General features: G+C 36.6%; 1 protein-coding gene across 2 annotated transcripts in view; it reads left to right on the top strand.

The window, feature by feature from the left end:
* Positions 1-25,943, top strand: part of LOC134647867 (alpha-tocopherol transfer protein-like) — a 37,110-nt gene extending 11,167 nt beyond the window's left edge. The window contains exons 2-7 of one of the 2 annotated variants that reach the window (XM_063502212.1): positions 17,443-17,622; positions 22,081-22,175; positions 22,469-22,622; positions 23,897-24,090; positions 24,931-25,192; positions 25,849-25,943. In XM_063502212.1, the coding sequence (XP_063358282.1) occupies positions 17,443-17,622; positions 22,081-22,175; positions 22,469-22,622; positions 23,897-24,090; positions 24,931-25,192; positions 25,849-25,880 (917 nt within the window). In that variant the 3' untranslated portion in view covers positions 25,881-25,943. Of the gene's footprint in view, positions 1-17,442; positions 17,623-18,311; positions 18,485-22,080; positions 22,176-22,468; positions 22,623-23,896; positions 24,091-24,930; positions 25,193-25,848 lie in introns of those variants that run through there. The other variant, XM_063502211.1, reaches the window with a different exon arrangement.
* Positions 25,944-26,689: the final 746 nt, after the last annotated feature.

The raw sequence follows: 26,689 nt of genomic DNA, 5'->3' as shown, positions 1-26,689 counted from the left end.
TGTTTACATCGGATAATTAATAAAGCAGCGTAGCGGCGAGGTGAGCCTGCCTGCGCGTGCGCAGGGACGTCCTGGCTATTTGCATTTTGACTCATGCTGCACATTACCGCATCCGCAGTTGATTAATGATTACGCATGTTACTATAAGTGTCTACGCCTATGGGGTTCGTTTTTTTAACGTTCGTTCATGAGTGTTTACTGCATTTGACTATATATACGTATGCAAGCTTGTGATAATTATTAAATATATGTACCTCTATATTTTATTTCATATTTCAGTTGTATGTGTATGTAGGGATTACCCATTTCTCGGGAGATCCTATATTGTAATATAGCATTATATCTGTGGGCGACAACAGCGTTCATTAGTCCGAGGGCTCTCGCCTGCACTCGGTGCAAGTGGCACGTCGGTCGCTCACATCCGCGACCATGACTTTCGAAGCACCATCATACAGAAGACATGTTACTTATAATGTAATTTTGAGGTCAACTCATATTACTTAAGCCTAGCCGCTATCGAAAAAAATTTACTATTCACGATGCTTACTGTCTGGTAAATAACAATAGAAAGATAGAGATATGATACTGATATATAAACATGTATCATGTATGTATGTTCTCTTTTCTCTTCTTTCTACGTAACATAAATTGACACACCGACCTTCTAGATGTCAGTTGCACATATTACGCGTTTATCCTCGATACCTTTTCGCATATAACGCTACCCATCCCTCCCTGCCACCATGGTCCATGTTTTCGAATCATTTTTGGACAAACAATTTAGAAATAAAATGCATGGTTTTATCGCTATACTCGCTTCATCGTTCTTTCTCAGCTCAACGCTACAGAAATTATTGAAGGAGAGTGCATTTAAAAAATAATAGCGGTGGTATATATTAGTTTCCTCAAGTCGCATCGGCGCCAAGTGCCAGTCAAGTCAATGGGGTCACGTCTTCACGTCTCGGAGACCGTGACATATCTCCCGGGCCACTATCAGCCACTGATCTCTTTATACTTTTTAATCGAGCACGTTACTTCTGATTATGTCGAACGTGTCTGTATATACTCGTTACTGTGATAAGGAACTTCCAATAAATGTTTATATGATTGTAAAATTATGGTCAAATATTAGATTGCGCATCAAGTGACCCTATATAGGTACTAAGATAGGTACATACACGTCACACCCGTGTTACTTCGTAGATGGAGTTAAATTCCAGAAAGCGCTAATGAGATAGTGAAATGAGTTGAGTGACATAGAGAATTCATCATTGTCCATATTTTGTTGTCAAAGGTTTGGAAAACACCTCTTTACATAAGTATGTACCTGCCACCTAACTTTGCATACCTACAATACTTTTTAATCCTTACTTGTACAGTGTACACAATTGTTATTCTTACCTACCATCTTCATCTAATATGGTTGTTATTACCTACAATTCTGCAATTTAAATACTTATAAGTATGCAATATATATTTAGAACTTGGGGGACCTTTCATAGGTGGGTATTTTTTCTATTGTTGTTTAATTTTTAAGTAATTTTATTTTAATGTTAGTATAGTTTTAATTTGTTTATTTTAATTATAGTTTACATGTTTTGTGAAGGAAAACATCGTGAGGTAACCGGACTAATCCCAATACGGACCTAGTTTACCCTCTGTGTTGGAAGGTCAGATGGCAGTCGCTTTCGTAAAAACTAGTGCCCACGCCAATTACTGGGATTACTTGCCAAGCGGACCCCAGCGGGCTCAGCACGGTTCCATTTTTATCCACTATCACTAAGCCCGTCACTTTCGCACTTACATACTTGTTAGAACGTGACAGGTATGGTGATAAATGATAAAAATGCGACCGTGCTACTAGGGCAGGCTCCCATGAGCCGTGACAAAAATGCCGGGAAAACGCGAGGAAGATGATGATGAGCCAGAGACACAGGCAATCACCTACGACGCACACATTTGTATGAGCAACAGCCAGCCTATTATGGATAGCTTTATCCATCTTTATCCACGTGATAAAATAACTGTCACTGTTTAACACCGTGGGAAAGAAAGTGACGGACACCGTTTTATCACGCTGTCACGTAGACAAGAACGACCATCATATCCGTACAGGACTGTTTACTAATGAGCATGAAAATTACTTGGGCTGTACCTAATGCTTATTAATTATGATAGTTGTGTCGCTTTCACACACAAGCTGCTGCTCTCTACAGCAAGCAAGCAACCAAAATAATTTCATTATGAGTTTAATACGTTACATGCATTATTTTATGAAGGCCCCTCCCCTTGCAACAATTGGCATGCGTGTACGCCCCCGCGGCTTGCGACACGCTTATCTTTATTCCGTCCTCATTTGTTTTATTTATCTGCAGCCGCCGACATGTAAACAGATGCGATGGACTTGTATATGGCATACTTTACATTTGAAGCTTTTCTGTTATTCCTAGGGCTCGTCATGGCTTGATCTGGCAATGAAAATTTTAGTCTCCGTGTAAAAATAGTAAAAAGTCGAAAAATAATATATTAAACATTTGGTCAGAACCATGAAATCACTCATACCATTTGTTTATACTACGTTGGTGGCAAACAAGCATACGGCCCGCCTGATGGTAAGCGGTCAACGTAGCCTATGGACCATATTATTCTCTGTTCTGTAAGGGGCCCCTTTGTTTCCCATAAAGTTTTACGTCATAATGTATTGTTTGTCATATTATCATTAGTCATAAAACTGAAACCGTTAACTTTTCGGGATTTTCGTAAGGTTATCCTATAGATAGGTTAGGTTAGGTTTGTTTTATGGCAATCCTGAAAAGTGACGCGTTTCTAAACCAAATAAATTATCACTAACGAAAATGCGGGCAACAATACATTATGACATTTATGACGTAAAACTTTTTGGGAAATAATAGAGACCCTATTCTCTCTCTTCTAATAACTCTATTTATTTACCTAATATTTTTTGTAAAAAAAACTGAAAATTTATTAAAATGGAGAAATTAATGACTGTAATGTCTATCAGACAACCATACCTCATTTTTAGAGGGATTAAAATATGAATGACTAGAAAGCATAGGTACCTGGGTACGTGACTAACAAAAGGCACTAAGCAAGTATATTTATTTATATACGATTGTTGTCGATCGCCGAAAGTTTGAATAATTTTACTTGACAAATAAACGTAATTACTTGCGTCATTTATCGTGACGTTAATCATTCCGATTCCGGTCACTTTCAATCGGACCGAAAGGAATAGGTCGTTTAGAAACAGTTACATTGAAACAAAAGCATTTGTTTATGATGCCACGTGTTGCAGTGCATCAACCCGCGCTGGCGAGCGCCCAGACATGTGCTCACGCGATGACGCTGAGACCAATAATCAATGTATGAAAAATGACATGATGACCCATTTCTTTCTATATAGGTACACCTCTACAACTAGCTTGATTGGTAAGTGCACAATTTAGTATCTGGGATAATTTGTATTATTATGTAGGTATTTAATTTTCATATGATTTAGATTTGTACCTATACTAAAGATGCAACCGGGACTTACATTTTGTCCCATAGCCTTACCGACTATTAAATGGAAGTCTTATTACATTATACAGTGCTGTGTGCGTCAGACTGTATAAATGGTTTTCAAAAGGTACTTTAATACAAGATACAGTACGTAGCGGCCCCCTTTTTTAAATATCTTTCGTTAAATTTAAATAATCACGATTATTTAGCAGTGGCGCTAGTGTGCACGTTGATGGGCTCTTAACAAAGAGATGACGGGTGACAGGGGTGTACGGAGGAAAAGAAATGCTGCGCCGACCCGATCCTCAATAAAAAAACATATCAATCAATCAATCAATTTATTTTGCTATAATAAGGGTTGGTTTACAGGTGTTATTACAATGTTATGTACATTCCTTAATTAGCCATATTCTATAGCATGCAAAATATTCACAATTATTTACATATGTACAAATTCATTGAAAATTGACTAAATAACTAAATAATATTATAACCTAAATAATAAATATTTCTAACATTACATTACAATATTTATAATATACATTTTATTTTATTTTATTTAAGCCTTTATATTACTATAGCATAAAAACATTTTCCTGCTTTTTGAAGAAAAATCCACGTCAAGTCACCAGCTGGATGAATATTTCCTCAGAAATTTTATAGGATGGTTGTCTTCGCTGAATCAATTACCTATTTTAATTTTAACCGATAGACCAGAAAATTAGACCGCGCGAGGCTTGTTCACTTAGTATATAAAAATCAGGTTTGGTCACGCAGACACTTATTAATTACCTACTACATCATACAAATCTTGTATACAGGTAAGTACAGATCATCAGAAACATGTCAAGCCAATAAAAAAATATTTCACGTAACTGTTTCAAATCTCTATCCTTCGACAGTCTGATGGGTCTCTGTCTTTCGAGAGTCTTGCTTTATATTATAAGGATCAGTTGCACCATTTGCACCAAACCATCTGTAGTTTGCTAGAATTTGCTTGTATGAAAAGTTTGACAATAAGCAGTCGGAGGCGACCAAGACAGTTTTAAAACTCAAACTTCTCTTTTGGACCTGTAAATTATCACTTTTAATCCAGCAACATGTATGAAAATAGTAAAAATACCCAATATAAAACAACAATACAACACAGAATGATATTTTGTCTTTGGTAATATTTAATATTTATGTACATTTGCAAGTTCATCTCGATGTTGTTCGTCGCATTCTAATTGCATTGGATTGTGATAGAGCCAGGGCTGCCACTCATTAGTAAAATTGTAGACCACTAATGGATCCATTTTTGGCAAATAGTGGCACTGAAGTGTGTATAGATAGCCCATTGTGATAATGCCTAATAACTAAGTCCACAAAAATACATGTTGCTAAATTTAAAAGGTAACATACAATACATACATCTACAATTAATATACATCATGAAAGAAAAATGTTTAAAGAATGTTGTTAAAGTCATGGACCTAGAATATAGGTCCATGGTTAAAGTAGTAGGACTGGAAACGCGACAAAGGCAGAAGGAAGCTCAAGTTCCAAATATAAACCGAGAAAAAAAGCATCGCTAAATGTTCCATCCTGGTAGATTTACTTGACGTTGAAGTTTATTGGACAGCACTTTGTAATCCGTGATAATTGGGATTCTTTTTTTTAAGTTATATTTCAATAGATAAACATTTCGATGTGCAAGTTTATCAAATAACCTTACCGTGTGTTTCGGCAAAATATTTAGTGATTTTAGATATTTCAGCAAAACTAATCAATTATGTTAATACCATAGCTAAAACCTGGAACCTATTAAAAAATAGACGTCTACAGAGACGTCTATTTCGATTATAGACACAGGTCTCGTACGTTATGTCAGATGTCAAATATGTCATTGTCTAATGCTTCTTCGCAATGTTGTGTATTCAAAATAAATTATTTTTCATGTTTGCTAGTTTTTTTTTATTAAAACATTATACAAAGATTACAAAGTTGTTAGGTAGGTAGGTATTATATACCGAAGACAATATTAGAGTTATTTATTTATTTAATCTTTATTGCACATAAGAAAACACACTGTACAAAAGGCATTCTCTACCAGTCAACCTTTAGGCAAAGCAGATAAGTTGTAGAGTTGTAATATTAGATTTATTTAATTTAAAAAAGTTTAACTTCACATGATCACAGGAAAATATTATTCATACGTGTAAAGAGAATACGTAAGTCTAGAGGAAATAATCAAATAACGTATTTTCTCAAACTCTAAAGAGCTCTGCAATAAGTGGCTCGTCGCAACCCTGTTGTGGTTGGCAGCGACATCGACAGCGGCAGCTCGGCGGCGCGGCGCGTTGCTCCCGGCGGCCGCGCTCGGTTCTAGGTCACGGGCTTGTACCACTCTTGCTCTTACATTACGCCATCTTTAATATACCCAACGCGCTTCCTATCAAAATAGAGCTTTTTAGGCTATTACACCGCAGCTGTGGAATTCGCTACCTGATACATATCAATGCAGCACACAATACATATTAACGTGTAAATTTAGGTACATTATGATGAAAGTGTACGACCACTTTCTATAGAAACGTGATCCCAATTTTCCTCTTTGACATTATGGAAAATATTTTTACACATACAATCACGTTTCGTGATTGTTGAGTGAGCCATTTCGGGTTCTAGCTATGTAAATTGAACATGTCATAGGGTAAGTATTATTCAACAACCAATTCGGTACACGGCGGGAAGAAGTTGATAACTCGAGATATTTTATTGAAGAAATTTGAACTTAAAATTAAATTGCATAAGGTTCAAATTTCTTCCATTTTTTCCCGCGAGTCATTCTTCCCGCCGTGTTCGGAATTTAGCTAGGACCTTAAAGTACGGGTAGGTACCTGTATTCACTACTACTGTGCTCTCCCGTTAGACTTTTTTCAATTACTATACCTATTTAATTTGTTGTTTATTATTTAGTCCGGAGCGAAAAAATGCGAACATTTTTATATTTATGGGAAGCTTCTTGTTGTAGTTACATCAAATATGCAAAAAAATGAGGATAGGTTTGTTTGTATGGAGTAGCGGTAGTTATTGTGACATTACCTATCAAGGGCATACTATGCCTTCCTTATCATACGTATCACGTTTTTTAAATGTCCTTATTATTCTGTGTGTTTGTTACCTTAGAAGTCCGTCATTTGTAACCAGAATTGGAAAATCTTTTTTTTTTCGTTTAAAACATATATACTTATTTCCAGTTTGCCACGATTATGTCAAAATTCTGATCTGATGAAGGATTTCGTGAGGAATTGAGGGAACTCCTCAATTATAGGCATACACACCTATAACGTTTTTAAGAGGCTGGATCAGCTATGTATTAACAGTATAATAAAAATAGCGCAGCAGAGGTACTTACTTTTTTAGTGTTCCACCTTTGAAACGCCGTAACCGCTGAGGCATGCAGTGTTTTTCAAACTACATCTAGGTGATCAGGACGTTAATGTTATAGACATAATAATATACATAAATACCATCATAACATTTTAATAAATAAATATAAACATAATGATTAACTTACAACACTTAAACAGAAGGTATTTTGTGCGTCACTGGACATTGCTTTAAAGTCACAGTGCTACTCAACACTAGATGTCGCTATTTACCGACTCGCGAACGACGAGCTTGACCAGTTTTCATATCTTATTGCCATCTAGCAACAGATGTCGCTACCATCGTACATGTTGATGTCAACTCAGTATCATACTTCGTAACCGATTAAATCGAGGTTATTGTTTTAACTGGACAGCGATTAAGATTATTATGCCAATGATTTATTTAATATTGGAATTATTGTGACTTATTAAAGTAGAGCTAGTAGAGCCACTTACCTATTGCCATTATTGCCAAATCTTTGTTGACTATAATTTCAATCGGTTAATAAATAGGAATACTTTTTGAACATTCTAACAATGTACGGGAGCTTGACACAATTAATATAAATAATATCAAATCTCTACGACGTAGTGTAGCCGAAATTAAAGTAGTGTTTATAGTAAATTTTTATAAATATCTATAATATGTAGGTATATTAGGCTACACGGGCATGGTATATGTAATATGGGCCTTGTTTAAAAATTAAATATAGGTTAACTTTATGATAATTTTCTTATGCAAAAAAGCCTTACTCACAAATGTGCAATTTATCATATCAAGATTACTTATATTGAAAACTATTGGTAATACATACACCTGTATTAAACACGAAGTGATCCTGCTTGACTTAATATCATTCCAATCTAATAATACTAATTGAAATTCCAGCAATTCGTTGCCTTTCTAACAAATACGGTTGCCAGAAAGAAATTCAAACAGACAGGACAGAAATACAAGCACCACAAGCATAGCAAAATGGTGGTCAGTGCGTGTAGGTACACGTTATGCTCTGTTCACCGAGTTGCACCCATAATGAATGAATGACGTTACGTTTTGGTCGCGGTCTTTAACTCCGCCATCGTAACTGGTGCAATTAGTAATTTAAAACTGTAGCTGTCCACTGTATTGAGCTCTCAACACAGCAAAGCTAAACTGGATGATTCCAAGTTGTCTCCAATATTATCTTACCACTAATGTACTTGGCGCCGATGAATCGAGTTTCTTTTTTTTCGTTTTTAACTACAGTACATAGGTACCATAGGTACGAAAAAAATTGTATCACAAACATTTTTCAAGGTGCGCTTTTATTCACCGCCCTATGATGGTCGAGCCTTTATCGTCTATGGTCGTGGCCGTCACCAGGCGTGTCTCACTCCGCGATTTCGTCGCTTTGCTACAGGTAGCTAAAAGTACATCCGTGCTGCCCCAATTTTGGGGAAAGCCATAAGCCGCGCGTGGCGCTGTCGTCACCTAGACGACAGACGCGTTTTGTTAGAGAGTGAGTCTTCTGTACTTAGTACTATTATTTATTCTGTGCTGTCACATTCTAATGGCTCCTCTACACGATGGGCCAGCGCCGGCCACTCCTAGGGACGCAGCCATGCGGTAGAATGAGATAGCAATATCACTTGCTCCCTCTAACGCATAAATGCGTCCCTTGGAGTGGCCGGCGCTCGCCCATCGTGTAGAGGAGCCATAACAAGTAGGTAAGTATGTTTGTGTGAGATTAACGATTATGGATCGTATGGATTTGAAATAAATATATAATTGAATTAATTGAATTAACGCATGACACAATAGACCAACAAACCAGCATACCCCTACCAACCACCATATCCCTACGAAGCGTATAATTAACGTATAAAATAGATCTTACAGACAGACCAAACAGTTACAGGTATCACTTCATTTCACATCACTTCTCGTCAATTTGTCATTAAGGCATAAAATGATGTACCTAACTACCGTATGTAACTACGTAGTTTAGTTTTTTAACTATTAAGTATAGTTGGTTTATTTGAATCATTGTCTACAGGTTCAGCCAAAGATAATACAATCACTTCAGGTCAGGGTTCGGCAGTGTATAATAAATAACAACAACCAACCCGTAAATATAATGTTATTGGCGGAAGTGAATTAATCGGCAATTCACCCGAGCACCAAATCATTTTTATCTCGAGCTCATCTGAATTTAAATCACGCTTAATTTTCATTTACCATAATAACCCACACGAACCTATACATAAATACCTACCTTATTACGGCCCTTCATAAGTCACAGCCCACAAGATATATAGTGTAAGTAATTTCGATTGCATTCATCTGAGTAAATGTGGTGAGAAAAAATGGTACTCATAGTCTTAGATATTAGAGTTACACTTTGTTTTTAAGCTACTGAATAAAATATTTTTCATTTTTCATTTTCACTTTTTTTAAACTTGTGCTATTTGTTATCCTGGGTTTGGGTTAGTTATTTTTTAATGGGTTACAAAACTAGGTAAATTGTAGATAAACTTGATTTTATTCTATAATAATAATAATAATAGGGCCTTGCCCCGCTGCTGGCGGCACCCTAGGTTAGGTTTTTTTATAATATGTTTATAAGTATTTTGTATTGTTTTTGTAAGTGTTTTTGTATTTTATTTTTATATCCATATTATAAATTAACCTAACTTAAGATGATAAATAAATAAAGAGAATAATAATAATAATAAAGCTCTTTATTTCCAAACGTTATACAGTTTCTTTCTTAGATAGTTAGTGCCATTTACATACATATTTAATTTTTAATATTTAGTTTTAGTTAGTGCAGAATTTAATTTTTATTAAGTATTAGAGTAAGGTTAAGCAAATCTATGTTAGGTTTGTTTGGACGCCCAGTTTTGGGCAAAGGCCTCCTCCATATCACGCCATTTGTGTCGGTCTCTAGCTATTCTTTGCCATGTTGTGCCTGCCAGTTTTATTACGTCGTCTTTCCAGCGCGTCTTCTGTTGGCCGCTATTTCTTGTACTTTTCTTCCTTTCATCTTTTGGATACCACTGTATGATCCGTTCGCTCCAACGTCCGTCATTTGCTCTAGCAATGTGGCCTGCCCATCTCCATTTTAGTTTACATACTGTATGAACTATATCCGTAATTTTCGTTATTTTTCTTATTTCTGAGCTTCTTATGCGATCTATTAGTTTTATGCCCATCATTGATCTTTCAGCTGCTCGCTGGAACGTTCTCAGTTTTTTTATTATTTTTGTTGTGAGAGGCCAACATTGACATCCATATGTTACTGTCGGCAGGATCGTATTATCCATAATTTTTTTCTTAAGATGTATTGGTATTTTACTTTTAAATACATCTTTTTTTGACCAATACCTTTTCCATCCCATAGATATTCTCCTTTCGATTTCTTTTTCTGTAGAGTCTTGAAATGTAATTAGCCGGCCAAGATAAATATATTCTTTTGCATAAGATATTTCTTTAAGAATAAGATTTTATTCTATAGTCTTGTAGAATGTATAATGTCGAATCCTTCAATTGATGTTTTCCAAATTGTGCAAGGCTCGCACTAACCAACATGATTCGAATCCTATACATACCCCCGCGAGTTGCACACAACTTGTGAGTTGGTGTCTTATGCACTGATAGGACATAGATTCATTGTCTAACCAATTTGCAGGATGAACATAAATGGTATGGAAAACATAACCACCTACTTACTTCATATTTTGTTACTCCATTGGTTCGATACTTATTTAATACTGAATAAATTTCCTACACCGACTGACAGGGAGCGGTAGGTACCTATACCCTATACCTACACCAAGCTGCAAAATTGCATGCCCCCTTCATGAATAAATTACATTCACAAATTGGATATGATTTATTGCAGCTCGCTGTACATGACGTCGTTTGATTGATTAGGAATATCAGGTTAAGGATATCATGTTCAAGGGGTGCGTATCATAATGAATACGCACTTTTGGTATAATTTCAGTTTACAAACGTTCAAAACGTATACTAATCTTATGTATAATGCACTAAATCTATATTTTCAATAAGTATAACATAAAAATAATATAACATACAATATACGTACCGCTGTTTGGTATAACATACAAATAAACTAATAACATTTAATATAACATTCATTATGCATATAAATTAAAATAATGAATAACATCTCATATAAGTATCTGAACAAATAAACATCAGTAAAATTATTTGGATAGCTCAGTATTTCATAGGTCATCGAAACTAATTACTGTCAGAAAAGTAGGTTAGGTTAGGTTAGAACTTTGACTCTCCAGAAAAAGAAACTGCTACCAGAAAAGTAGGTTAGGTTAGGTTAGAACTGTGACTCCCCAGAAAAAGAAACTGTTACCAGAAAAGTAGGTTAGGTTAGGTTAGAACTGTGACCCCTCAGAGAAAGAAACTGCTACCAGAAAAGTAGGTTAGGTTAGAACTGTGACCCCTCAGAGAAAAAACTGCTACCAGAAAAGTAGGTTAGGATAGGTTAGAATTGTTACCCCACAGAAAAAGAAACTGCTACCATAAAAATAGGTTAGGTTAGAACTGTCACCCCCCACAGAAAAAACTGCTACCAGAAAAGTAGGTTAGGTTAGGTTAGGTTCGAACTGTGACCCCTCAGAGAAAGAAACTGCTACCAGAAAAGTAGGTTAGGTTAGGTTAGAACTGTTACCCCCCAAAAATAAAAGGTTACGTTTATTGCGTGGTATTTGTTTTGTATATTATATTATTTCAACGTTATACCTTTTTATACTTATCATAAACGATATTATATGTAAAGTTCATTATACATTATAAAATTATAGAATTCATTGTTATACGTATCGCACGTTATACTTATTGCACGTTATGCCATTCAAAATTATACTAATTGAATTTATATATTCTGAGCGATATGTTATAGGTTTGTATACGTTCTATTACTTACCCATGTTCAAGGTAGGTAAGTAGGGTTGCCAGATCGAAAGGCGCTATTATCGGGAAAAAATATAAATTTTTCAGGATTTTGGGCCTTAAGTCGGGAAAAAAACTATTCAAATTAAATTAATTGTATTAAAAACAACGATATTTTACATTATTGGCACTACGTCAGCTGCTCTGCCCAATCTCGCCACGCGCGCAAGGGCGCGCGCGCTGACGGGCTCGGAGCGGGTCGCTGGCTCGCTCGACGACAGTTCGGAACTTGAAATTATTGTTTTATAACGTGAAGCTGTTTTTCGGGACAATTTTCACTTGGTCGGGAATCGGGAACACAAGCTTAAAATCGGGAGAATCCCGCCGAATCCCGACCATCTGGCAACCCTAGGTAAGTAAGTATTTTTTTAATAATTTCAAAAGTACGCCTTTTTTGAAATTTTTTTGTACTCTTGAACTCGTACACCAGGGGGCCGAGTTTTGAATTTCGACCACTCGATTTCTTGTATTTCATTCAATAATATCTCCACTACTAGGCATTTAAATTCTACTAATAGAATTGAAATCGAGTGGTCAATACCACTAGATTCCAAATTTCTATCGCTCGTATTTCAAAAATCAGCATTTCGCCGTTTTCCACCGATTTTCGAGTGACGAAATCGAGCGATAGAAATTCAAAAATCGGCCCCCATGCCTAAATTATCTTGTCTTTGACATTTCAAATCGCCATGTTTCCCGGACACGTTTGGGGTTTTCTGATTACTAAACAAGTACCTATGTTCCTAATATCCAAACTACTTTACATTTTAAAATTTGAACTTCGTGTCAAAAGTTATTTACATTGTGGATAATGTCAACACTTTGAAAACTTGGTAAATATCGTAATGGGTCATAGTCATCCTCAATGACGTCATAGAGAAAAAAATAATGATGACGTCAAAACTTAATAAATTTAACCATTCGTACTCAATACGCGGACACTTGTTTTATAGAATTGATAAAAACTGCAAACACGGATAAAGTTGTGGGTAGCCACGGTTAACAATTAGGGCCTGATATATCGATCGCTTACAGAGCATTCGCACTTTCCAATATTTGTGTGGTTTTCGAGTAGGCAGAGTTGTTTGATAACAATCGAGGTCATAACATATAGTGATACTGGTGGTTGGTCTATGGTATTTTATTCGGCTGAGGCAAGCACTCTCCTCTGATACGTAAGCAATCGCAATGAACGTCTGTTCGCGGGCACCACTCGTGGCACATATACATACAAGCCGTCCGGCACGCACCGAGCCGCATTCGCGTTCGTCCTTCGCTGCGCTCCGACCGCCCGTCCTAGTAGCCGTTTTGTTCATTCTTTGCGAAAATCCTATATTCGGGGACACTAGCCAAAATGGGAAAACGTGAGTAATTTGATTATGTATTTTTGTGCAACACAATAGTACGCAGTGATTTTACCTAGGTATTTTTTTTTTACATAAATACTTTACAATTCCCTAGTAGTTTTGATTTTGGGTGTGTATTGGGATATTTGGAATTTTACTTAATGAAAGTTTTGTAACTACGTAGTCATAATTACATGTTATTGGACCCTAAGACAAACTTTCATCCCCTTTTTAACCCCCCCTAGGGGTTCTCTATTCATTCAAATAAACCACGGGAACTTATACTTTAAATTGGCTTTTAATAAGTAAGTATTACTTATATTTAAGGCATATGTGCCTAAATCAAAGTATTATTTTCGAAACTTATATACAGGCAAGTTAATCCCATTGAACAAATTGAAGTGAATAAATATATTAAATACATGGGTTTAAGATTATATGTACCATTGAAATGAATTAATGAAGGATAAGTATAAGTATACACATGTTAATAAATAAAACCAAGGTACTAAATCATCTAATCTTAACCATGGTTAATATTCTTTCTTAAGTAGGGTAATCGTTTTATTCTACAGCACGCTAAGATAAAGCAAGGCGAATGACCGCAATAATTACTACATACTATTCAACAAATAATATGTACCTATAATATGAGTCACTGTTTCATTTTAAATATTATTTGCTTTTACATTGTTATTGATTGGACCTATGTTGTCTTGAATAAACCGATTTATTATTCATTATTATTACCTTTACCATAAGAGAATACTATATGCATTGTTAAACATATCCTTTACCAATAGGTACTGTACGACACGTATCTATCTTGACTTATTTATTATTACTAATGAGGGTATATGCTGTAATCTTTATCCAACGCCTTAAAAACTAAGAATGTTTTTGTCTATAAAGTTCTGATAGTAACAATTGCCTACACGTATTGAATTATGCGGATGCCTATTATACTTAACAAGTAGGTACCTGTACCTACCTAGCAGGTATTAATAGGCTCCTAAAAGGTAGACGTCAGCTGATTCTGTTTTCTCACTTTGTTATTATGAGAAGCTAAACGTTAAATATTTAGAAGAATCGACTTCTTTTGTCTTTTTATCGACTACCGTAGGCTCAAAGGGCGTAAGGGACAAAATGACGAAAATGAGTTATGAATGCAGTTATACTCAGTATTTTTTTCTCTATCGATTGGCATATTTAACGTCTCCATAACTTGAAAAAAATGTCCGTTAAGCCCTATGAAAAATCAGTGCGTGAACACAATTTTCCAACGCATTTTGCCGTATCTGCCAATTCAAATAAATGTTGTGAGACATTTTGGCGTAACTCCTAACTTTTTGTACGATACGCCCTTTTGCATCGGAAATTTTATTAAATTTGTGCTAATTTATTGACAGTTACGCCTATTTGCAGTAGATTTTTGAGTGCTAAATATACGTTACGCCCACAACTAGTGGATATTTATACGAGTGTTAGAGAATTCAATGTAAGAGATACGCCAACATACTATGTACAATTTCGAGTTTATTAAGTGGGATGATCTAGTACTTTCCTTGTCATTTTTTTATTAAGTAGGTACTTGCAGTACCTGCTCGTGTGCTCATTAATGCTTTATTTATAGGGTTACTAAAGTTTGTCAATTTAAACTGAACTAGTGGGTACTTTTTTCATCAGTTTTATGAAAATAATAAAACACGACTATATTTAAATGATAATTATGGCGATTAATTAAGATTAGACTGATAACTTTTAGTTTTGTATGTGACTGGGCTATTTGCAATTTTGATTAGACGTAATATTAATACTTTTTTGTTTAAACCCTAATTTATAGGATTAACTTTATGAAAGTTACTGTCTATAAACGTTTACATAGAAGTACGACGTAGGCCTGGCCATTTGTCTTTTTTGCTACCTACTCTGATATAATATCATAAATAATAACATATTCATTAAGTTTTACTGAACAGACATACGAGACGTCAAAACCACTATTTCTTCCATTTTTTACCGCGAGTTATGAACTTCTTCCCGCCGTGTATAGTATTGTACCTAATGGTATTATGGTATGTAAAAGTAAAATTTATGATCAAATTAAAACTACAAACAGAAATAACGCATACATACTTTCTATAGTAAAAGTAATTGTTATAAATTGTTTTGATATACATAAATAGATACAGATGGTAGGACAGAAGTGATTCTGTTTTTTATTTATTTATTCAAACATATTACACAGTATTACAGTGAGACACTAAGGCACTGTTGAAGTAATATAAACAAATAAAAAAGAAAACATTGGTTTTGTTGCTAAAAAACGACCTTTTCCACGTTTAAGTATCCAAAATAACAAAAATGGGGAAAAAACTTAACAATGAATACATCTCTATAAGTTTTTGAAAAAAAAAATTGTAAATTATAGTACTTAGAAGTATAGTGTTCCTTAAATGCAAGATGCCATATTGTAACGAAATTGTTGGATTTACGCCAAATGGTACTGAAATAGTATTTTTTTTTGTACATTAAACCCTTTTTCGAATAAGACAATCCATATAAAAAGAGGCGTAAGAGACGCCCTTCTTAAAAACAGTCGTGTTTTTTGGCGTAACGGACATGCTATTTTCGTAACTAAGCATTGTATTATAAGTTCAAGCAATCATTTTAAAAGAGCTCAAAAAGTTAAGAATAAGCCACATACAGGCATCAGTTTATTGAAACAAACAAAAAAGTTATGATTTTTTTTCTCAAAAAAAACTGTTTTTTGGCTCTCCTGAAAAATTGCGTTTTGTCCGTTAAGCCCTTTGAGCCTACGGTAGTCGTTATGTTAATTTGCAAAACCCTTGCCTACGTGATTTAATAGGTAAGATAGCCTACCCTCACAAGAAAAATGATTAGCCTAAAAGGTAAAACAGGTTGTTTGACGCATGATTAATACCTACCATACCGAACAACGTTAAACCCAAACACAAGTTATTTTTAGAAGAGGTTGCATAAGTACCTCTAAAAATAGCTTAGGTGGTTGACCAGATCTTAGTAATCGTGGAAAAGTTATTAAACCTACTTACCTGCGGTCATTATTAAAATTATAAACATCGTTGTATACTTATATATTCAAGGTCCATACGTAGTATAAATTTATATATGTGACAATTTTCCAGTGTCACCGTCGATTGTTAACCAAACTAATAACATTGTTTATCGCCTTATTATTAGAATTAGAGCCTCCTCATTTCTCAATATAGGTAGGTATAGTAGAGTAAGTATATACCTTCATACCTTAATATCATAAATAATAAATAGGGTATTTGACTACTATTAGTCAAATCAGTTTCTTTTTACGGACCGTAGGCCGTAGCAGCTCTACAAGAAAAATAACAACATCATGTTATCAATGTAAACCGAGGTGGTCACTGCCCTAATTGATTTGGCCAATGCCCGAAAGTTCAAATAAACTGGCCTTGAAACATTGCATGTTTAAATTCTCATAATTTTGTTATTATTCTTACATAATCATAATACAAATGCTATTCAAATGTGATTCAAACAATGACACGGAAATATAAAAAAAAACATTCAAACATATACACTAGTAAATAAACACATTACCTACAGTTACCTTTTTTTGTCGGGTCTGTGACTTCAATGAGACGCAGTCAAACAAATATACCTACAAACCTCCCAACTATATGTAGTCCCATACTGCAATGGTCCACAAGCTCAACGAGTTTTTTCTTCCATTTGTAAACATCCCTTGCCTAAAACTACAAAAATACAGTAAAAAACACCCCTAAACGAAAAAAAAACAGTTAATCTTGGACCACAGTTGGGAGCTTTGGACTATAGTTGGGAGGTTTTACGGTATCTAATAATAATAATTAATAAATATCAGGGGACATCTTACACAGATCAACCTAGCCCCACACTAAGCAAAGCTTTTACTATGGGTGCTAGGCGACGATATACATACTTATATAGATAAATACATACTGATATACATAGAAAACACCCATGACTCGGGAACAAATATCTGTGCTCATCACACAAATAAATGCCCTTACCGGGATTCGAACCCAGGACCATCGGCTTCACAGGCAGGTTCACTACCCACTAGGCCAGACCAGTCGTCATAGTTAAGTTAAATGCTAAGTTAAAAAAAAGCGCATTTTTGTTCTAGTGTCCCAGCACATGTTGACGGATGTGGACAAGCTGCCGGCGGTGCAGCTCGGTGACTTCCTGCTGCAGATAGAGCTGGACGAACCGAGCGACACTTTCCGGGAGATCGCGCGCAAGGAGCTGCGGGAGACGCCAGAAGTCACCGGGCCCGCCATTGCCGAGCTCAAGAGACTGCTAGAAGGTAAGAGATAAGAAGGAGCTAGACGACTTGTCCTATAGTCACATCAACTGTTGACGGACGAAGACAAGCTATAGATGGTGCAGCTTGGCGCATTCCTGCTGCAGATAGAGCTGGAGGAACCGAGCGACACTTTCCGGGAGATCGCGCGCAAGGAGCTGCGGGAGACGCCAGAAGTCACCGGGCCCGCCATTGCCGAGCTCAAGAGACTGCTAGAAGGTAAGAGATAGGAAGGAGCTAGACGACTTGTCCTATGGTCACATCCTGTTGACGGACGTAGACAGGCTATAGACGGTGCAGCTTCGCGCAATCCTGCTGCAGATAGAACTGGAGGAACCGAGCAACACTTTCCGGGAGATCGCGCGCCAGGAGCTGCGGGAGACGCCAGAAGTCACCGGGCCCGCCATTGCCGAGCTCAAGAGACTACTAGAAGCTAAGAGATAGGAAGGAGCTAGACGACTTGTCCTATGGTATCATCAACTGTTGACGGACGTAGACAGGCTATAGACGGTGCAGCTTGGCGCATTCCTGCTGCAGATAGAGCTGGAGGAACCGAGCGACACTTTCCGGGAGATCGCGCGCAAGGAGCTGCGGGAGACGCCAGAAGTCACCGGGCCCGCCATTGCCGAGCTCAAGAGACTGCTAAAAGGTAAGAGATAAGAAGGAGCTAGACGACTTGTCCTATAGTCACATCAACTGTTGACGGACGAAGACAAGCTATAGATGGTGCAGCTTGGCGCATTCCTGCTGCAGATAGAGCTGGAGGAACCGAGCGACACTTTCCGGGAGATCGCGCGCAAGGAGCTGCGGGAGACGCCAGAAGTCACCGGGCCCGCCATTGCCGAGCTCAAGAGACTGCTAGAAGGTAAGAGATAGGAAGGAGCTAGACGACTTGTCCTATGGTCACATCAACTGTTGACATAGACAGGCTATAAGAATAATAAGAATAAGAATAAGAAACCATTTATTGCAACACAAAAAGCATACAGGTTACAAAACATAAGGATTGAAAAAAATAAGAATAATTGTGCGGCAAAAGGAACGGGCTCAGCATACGCTGCGTCAGTCATTTCATTACAAATTGCCTGCGCAGCGCTGATTTTCAGTCCGTCCCCTATAGACGGTGCAGCTTGGCGCATTCCTGCTGCAGATAGAGCTGGAGGATCCGAACGAGACTTTCTGGGAGATCGCGTGCAAGTAGGGTTACCAGATACAAATTTAGAATTTCCTGACAAAATTCCTGATTTCCGAATATTTTTCCTTCCTTTTCCTCCTTTCAATGACGGGGGGGGGGGGTCTCTAGCCGTTAGCGATGGCCATCCGATTGAGCCGAGCCGCGCGCGTCATGTATATGTATGCTTGATTAAAGATTTGTTAATTAATAATTATGAAGTTATTGATAAGTTAAGTGGATCTCATTTATTTATTTTTTACAATGTTTTTGAATAATTTATTAATTTAAGTAAATAAAAAGGTACTTTATAATAAAGTCTATCAATTCAAAAAATTCCTGACATTTTCGTGTTCCGTCCCCATTCCTGACAAAAGGCCAAAATTCCTGACATGTCAGGAAAATTCCTGTCATCTGGTAACCCTACGTGCAAGCTGCTACTGGAGATGCCAGAAGACATCGACCCCGCCATTGCCGAGCTCAGGAGACTATTAGAAGGTAAGATATAGGAAGGAGCTGTCTTCCTGCTGCAGGTCGAGCTGGACTTACCAGTTAGCAGGTGGTACGGGTCCACTTGTAAGGTGCAGGAATTATAGAAGGTAGGAGATAGAATATTTTATGCGCCACATAAGTAATGCCCTTCCACTTTTGTCAATAATCATGTAATGAAACAAACACACACCACCACACACACATGTAACACCTTTTTAGGGTTCCGTCATGTCTGTCTGTCTGTCCGTCTGTCCGTCCGTATGTCACAGCCACTTTTCTCCGAAACTATAAGAACTATACTGTTGAAATTTGGTAAGTAGATGTATTCTGTAAACCGCATTAAGATTTTCACACAAAAATAGAAAAAAAACAATAAATTTTTGGGATTCCCCATACTTCGAACTGAAACTCAAAAAAAATTTTTTCATCAAACCCATACGTGTGGGGTATCTATGGATAGGTCTTCAAAAATGATATTGAGGTTTCTAATATAATTTTTTTCTAAACTGAATAGTTTGCGCGAAAGCCACTTCCAAAGTGGTAAAATGTGTGTCCCCCCCCCCCCCTGTAACTTCTAAAATAAGAGAATGATAAAACTAAAAAAAATATATGATGTACATTACCATGTAAACTTCCACCGAAAATTGGTTTGAACGAGATCTAGTAAGTAGTTTTTTTTATACGTCATAAATCGCCTAAATACGGAACCCTTCATGGGCGAGTCCGACTCGCACTTGGCCGCTTTTTTGTATACCTATAGTCACAATTAATATATTATGATTATGATAATGAACACATATCTACCGGGAAGTGGTAGTAGAAAACAACAATTTAATTAGCAAATATTTATGAGTTACGACATTTGTTCAATTATTAAAAAAACCTCCGTCGAGTCATCCTATGCACGGATATTTACTCAAACAATTTTTTTTGTGTTTATAGTAAAAAATCATATTCTTAGAAAATGTTCCTATTGACGTAAACTCACATTCAATTTATAGCCTGGTTCAACTAAGTTTTCATTAACACACTAAGGGCCACTTGCACCATCCCACTAACCCGGGGTTAAGCGGTTAAACTTAAACCGTTAACCCAGAGTCAAATTGCACTGGTATCCATGGTAACTCCTGGTTTAACCGGTTAACCCCGGGTTAGTGAACGGTGCAAGTGGCCCTGTTACTATGGGCGAATACTTTTTTACGGCAGCTACCACTACGTATTAATAAAAATAATATGAACACATTGTTATGGCAGGTGTCCGTACGTCTTTGTAATAACCCAGTCTCATAGTCCACCCAAACTTTAATCCATAGACCAGTATACTGTTCTCTTTTTCTACAATAGTCCCAATGCCTGCTGAGACCGGTTCATGGGTGTCTATTGTTGCACCTGGGAACGGGTTCCAGTAGGCGTTCTACATGACATAAAAGCTCTCCAAGGGGCATCTACGTGTTGGATCTGTGTCCCCACGCAAGCCTATCAAAAAACCGGGATTATAGGCCCGATATCCAAGGAGATAAAAATAATATTATTTTTGGCGTCTAATCTAAATTTTTGATTAATTGCCTAAGATAATAGGTATATCTTTCTGGTCCAGATAATGCTTTAGTTTTACTTAATTTTCTATCATTCATCTTCAGATTAGGTATATGGGATTACAATACCTACTGATCGATTTAATAAATAACGACAAATCACAACAACGTTTACAGCACGTGCACTAACTGAACAAACTAAACAAAATAATTTTAGGTTACTTTTTAAACAAAATTGCAATCAGAGCAGAAAAAATACTTGGTTCCGTTTCTACTCCTTTTTTCCAGGCTACAACAACTTGCGTATTCACTCGAGGTTAAGGTTATTCAGAAGCGATTTTTTTTCGTTGGTTGAATTAACAGTTAGTAGTCTCTCTACAAATATTATGAATGTGAAAATAACTCTGCCTGTCCGTCTGTTTTAACACAAGAGAGGTAACCCTCTTCACGCTTAAACCGCTGGACCAATTTAGATAAAATTTGGCATAGTTTGCGTCCCGGGAAAGGACATGATAGTATTGTATCACAATATCATTATGCCACACAGATGAAGTCGCGGGCAGATAAAAAATGTATTCGTGTTTGCACACCAATTTCGTCTATGTACGGTATTGTACCTACCTATACTTGTACCTATACCTTTAAGGATTACCTATTGCCACTTCGAGAGAAAATATCCCAAAATGGTTACCTAGTAAGAATGTGTGAATGCGCAAACTTGGCCCGACTGTCGATCGGTCACAGGCCGAAAGTTCGTCACTATGACGCAAGTATTTGCACACGACAATAGCCTTTTTTGGTAAGAGATCCTTGAAAAAATGTCACGCGATATCTGATTAGTCACCAAATGCGTAGAATATTGTTTTGAATTATTAATACAACTTCAGACTCCGGTGCCGTTAAGATAAAACATTCTTACTGTAGATGCGCCTCCCTAAAAGGCGTGTAAATAAAAAGGAAGAAATGGAAAGATTCGCATGATTCTGGTATGCTTCGGTAGTTTAGTTGATTAAGAGCAATTGGACCGTTGTTCCAAAATGTCGCAAGTTCAAGCTTTCCCGAAGCGGTGATTTTGCCATTTTTCCATTAATATAAAAAATAAAATTATAGTATCGCTTGCCTTGATAAAAAAAAGTTAAATAGCAATTTTCAATGCGTTTTGCCGCGTCTTTCTTTAGTAGGTAGGTTACAATTGTGCTCTAAAATAGACTAACGATCATCTAAAATTGCCTTATTCCTAATTTTCTAAATGTATTGTTACAGCGGACAAGGACTTACACGTTCCACTGGAAAGTGATGCCTGGCTGGTCAGATTCTTGCGACCCTGCAAGTTCTACCCCGAAAGCGCATATGAGCTGGTAAAAATCCCTTTCTTTAACTACATCAAACAGACTAATTTCTTATACATAAATAATAACGGTATAATAACTAGCAACTTGTAAAACTGCATTCTCGCTCTCTCTCACTGTGCTAGTTAGATTGAGGAAGGTATTTCTCACGTGAAAAGGAGTATCGGGGTCAGTTTGTGCTAGCAACTTTAGACATCTAATTCATGTTGGTCACAAATATAATATTAGGCAAAAGTTTTTTTTCAATACAAGCAAGTTTTTTGGCACTTTACATTTCATTAATAGCATTTCTAACTTTCCAGATCAAACGTTACTACGTTTTTAAGGTGAAGCACGCGAAGCACTACGATGGTCTGATGCCCAGCAAAGAGCAAAACATCTTTTACCAGGACATACTGTCGGTGCTGCCCACGCGCGACCAATTGGGCCGGCGTATTCTGGTCGTCGAGTTGGGCAGTAAGTGACATAGTAGTTCCATTGTCGCCACTTGTCGCCGCCCAAGACATCTTGATGGTGCTAACTTAGCCGATCCTTTGTGTTGACTTATGCAGTCAATAGTCTTAGCAGCAAAAATTGGTCCTCGTCTCATTCCTTTTCGACTGCGCGTAAGTAGAGGGCTATGCACAACATCCAATATCGAGCCTGTAAATCTAAATACCCTATTTCACTCGTATTTGCTTAGAATTTACATACAAAGTCATTTTCCTAGATAAACACGTTCTAGAGAAATGTCTTACACAATATAGGTGAATAAGGTAATATAGATTGAATAATTTTACGGTTTAGACTCACTTGTTTTAAGTCACTCGCGCGACATGTTTCGGAGAGCCTAGATATCCTTTCTAAAGCACTAACAGTGCGAGTCGGTAGAGACGAATAATTATACGGTTATTATTTTTATTATTCGCACAGATTGTCTGCACCGTCATAGTTATAATACTGTATTTATTTAGGTATGATCTTGCCAGTAGTAATGCTTATTACTTAAAGTGGTACTGAGATATGTGTGCGTTACAATACAATAGAGTTCAATATTATTGAAAGTCATCATTTTACCGACACGCTTTACCGGTGAAGTAAATTACTCATTTTATGTCGTCAGACGTAACCTTTGTACATTTTTATATTAAACGTCACCTAGTTAATTTCCATTAAAGTAGCAACTTATCTCGGCTCTTTGACAGGTTACTTACATATGATTACTACTAAACACATGACTTGTGACATAATAACATGATTCGTGTCATACATTGACGTCATTTCTAAACAATTGGTGACTAGGCACAATAGCTAAATTCATCCTTATATACGTCTCAGAAATTCATGCTTTTGTCATGATGTCATGAATGAGACAAAAAGTTCATAATAAAAGTTATAACCTTATATTATAACTGACGTACGTTGCATAGGCAACCACAGGTATTTTTGTATATAACTTTGGTGTTGATAATTTTTCCGTTACATTGTCTAAGGCTTAGACTCTAAGCGTTATAGGTTTATAAGAAATATGTTATTTTTATAAAAAATATAATACACGATACCTACTTGTGGTATCATTAAAATCTGTACAACATGACTATTAAGCACCAGTCACTGGAAATCTTCGGAATCCACTCTAAACGTACCAACTTTATACAAACTTTATTATTTGCCGAATGTTTTAAAACATTTTCTGCTTAATATTTTTGTTGCCGATGATATTAATTAAACTAAACGTTTGTACATTTCAGAACGCTGGAAGCCAAGTAAATGTACACTGGACGAGGCTTTCAAAGGCTGTGTTCTATTCCTCGAAGCGGCAATGATGGAGCCAGTGTCACAAATCTGCGGCGCGCAAGTCATCATGGACATGGAGGGGCTGTCCATGCAGCAGGTCTGGCAGTTCACACCGCAATTTGCTAAGCGGCTACTAGACTGGCTTCAGGTAAAGTACCTAACAATTACCTTATAAGGCTTATAAGGCTTATAATTGTTGCAGTCGTGCAAAATTCGACCTAAATTACGTGAATGGCCCGATATAAATATACTATAATCATATATCTAACTCTCCCTGGACTGTTATATTTTAAGGCAGTACATCCTTCTTTTTTTCTATTCCAATACATAAAATCAAAAATCATTTATTAAATCAAGAGTAAATTACAGATAACATTATAGTATTTAGTACCTCTTTTTAAGTAAATTACTGTTGCTGCTTAATTGGTACTGCTCTCTTATTTTAAAAACTCTTAATTATATAATAAAATCAAATGAAATAAAAATTATAACAAAACACATAATCTCCTGAAATAATATATAGGTATATAAAAAGGGGCTCGGTGTATCTATGTACCTATGATGTATATTAAATAATTAAATAAATTTATTCAGTTTCAGCAATGTTTAGTAATATGTTTTCTATATTATGGTATGTTTTCGGCTTAACATATAATTACGTAGTAATGTTGTGATAATACATACCTAAGTTGAACTCACCAAATGCTTTACGGAGGATTGTGGGCAATTTTCCTTGTGTGCCGGCGACCTCATTGGTTATATGAAACGTTTGTGATTTTTGGCTATTCAGCTTTGTTAAACTGTTTGCTAACTTCGATCTTGAATTTGTAAGACTATTATTAGTGTCGTGTCACTAATTTGCCATTTGAGTAACTCGCGTAGGATGCGATGCGAAAAAATATAAACTGTATATAAGTTCTTTAATAGGTACTTTTATTAGTGAATCATTCAAAACTGTTACGTACTTATATATTTTTTAAAATTTCAGGAAAGCATACCACTGCGAATCAAAGGCGTGTTCATAGTGAACCAGCCGTACATCTTCAACATGGTGTACCAACTGTTCAAGCCGTTCCTCAAGGAGAAGCTGCGCTCGCGGCTATTGTTCGTGGGCAAGGACTGGGAGCTGCTTCACAAGCACGTGAGCCCCAAGTGCCTGCCGGAGGCGTACGGCGGCACGCTCAGCACCCCCAAGGTGACCGGCCCGCAGTGGCTGGAGCTGCTCATGATGTGTGATAAGGAATTTAGTGGTAAGTAGTTTAATTTGTAATGATACCTACTAGCGACCCGCCCCGGCTTCACACGGGTTAACAAATTATACATAAACCTTCCTCTTGAATCACTCTATCTATTTAAAAAACCGCATTAAAATCCGTTGCGTAGTTTTAAAGAGCTAAGCATAGGTACATACAGACAGACAGCGGGAGGCGACTTTGTTTTATACTATGTAGTGATACGAATATTGCCGCAGATATCTAGAAACTTACAAAAGTGTGAATGAAGCATATAAAAATTAAAAGTTTACAGTAAACACTTTTGGTGGGGTTGAGCGGTACAATCGCGTGCACAGAGTGCTTTATTCACGAAGGACCATTCGAGATAGACTCAATTTTACTGTAGTCGATTTTAGCACACCTTGCATTTATGTGTCATTTTGAAAGAAACCAAAATAAGCCTATTGACGCTATTAACCCAGTCAACCTATCGAAATTTGGGCTGACGATCGGATTAGCGAGATTAGCAAGCAACTATGAATTTTTTCGCGACTTACGGTGTTTTCCTTCACCAAAAAGCGACTGGTAACTATCAAATCACGGTTTCATACATGAGTTCCTAGAGACTCATTGATACTTTCTCGGCTTCCAACCTGGAACCTTTATTTACCAAATTATTTTATTTGTTTCAGCCATCGCGTCGTACGGGTATGTGAAAAAGTAATTGGTGTATATGTGTGGCAGCGCGCACACGTGTAGTGATTATTGGTGCAAACTATAAAACCAATCAGACACTCATTCGGTTATAATGTAAGCTGTGAAACGTTAGTATGGCCCCATTTCCTAGGCCATATTGTGTAAATTAGTCAATGAGACATCACAGATGTCTGGAAGTACGTAGGAGGGGTTTTTTGTTCCGAATTAAGTATATTTAGTAGTTGAATATAGTGCTTGAATAAGTACAAAAATAATTATCTAGAAGTTGCCTTAATATACGATGCAGTATATTGCTTTATGTACGAAATTGCCGTTTCCGTATTCATATTTCCTCGTCATCATTTTAGCTTTTGATTATAAATTATTTCTTAGCTACTTACTTAAATAAAACTAAAAAAACGTCAACTATCTACTTTAATACTTACCTGAAAATATTTGCTCGTAATAATTAGGTTTCTTACTTTTTTGTATGTAATATAATTAGTGATGTGAAAATATATTTTTAATTTAAATGGCAATTTAGTACACAAAGCCGAAATACTGTCTATAACTAAGGATGAGGTTAGCCCTCGACCTGCCTTGCCGCTATGCATTCCTGAGTTATGGTTCTCTTGAACATGTGCCAATAAGACTGACTAATTACTAGAATTGTTTATTCCATTTCAATATCTTATTGGTACTAACTTTCAAACCATAATTACCTATCTACGTTAACTACCTGTATATATTTTGTTATTCTAAGCCTACTATTTGTGATTTTTATTGATAAGTATTTTTTTTACATCGCGACATTCACAGAGATAATGTTAGTGTTGA

Source organism: Cydia amplana, chromosome 5 (assembly GCF_948474715.1).
Source record: "Cydia amplana chromosome 5, ilCydAmpl1.1, whole genome shotgun sequence".
Taxonomy (NCBI): domain Eukaryota; kingdom Metazoa; phylum Arthropoda; class Insecta; order Lepidoptera; family Tortricidae; genus Cydia; species Cydia amplana.
This window is presented reverse-complemented; position numbering and strand designations above follow the sequence as displayed.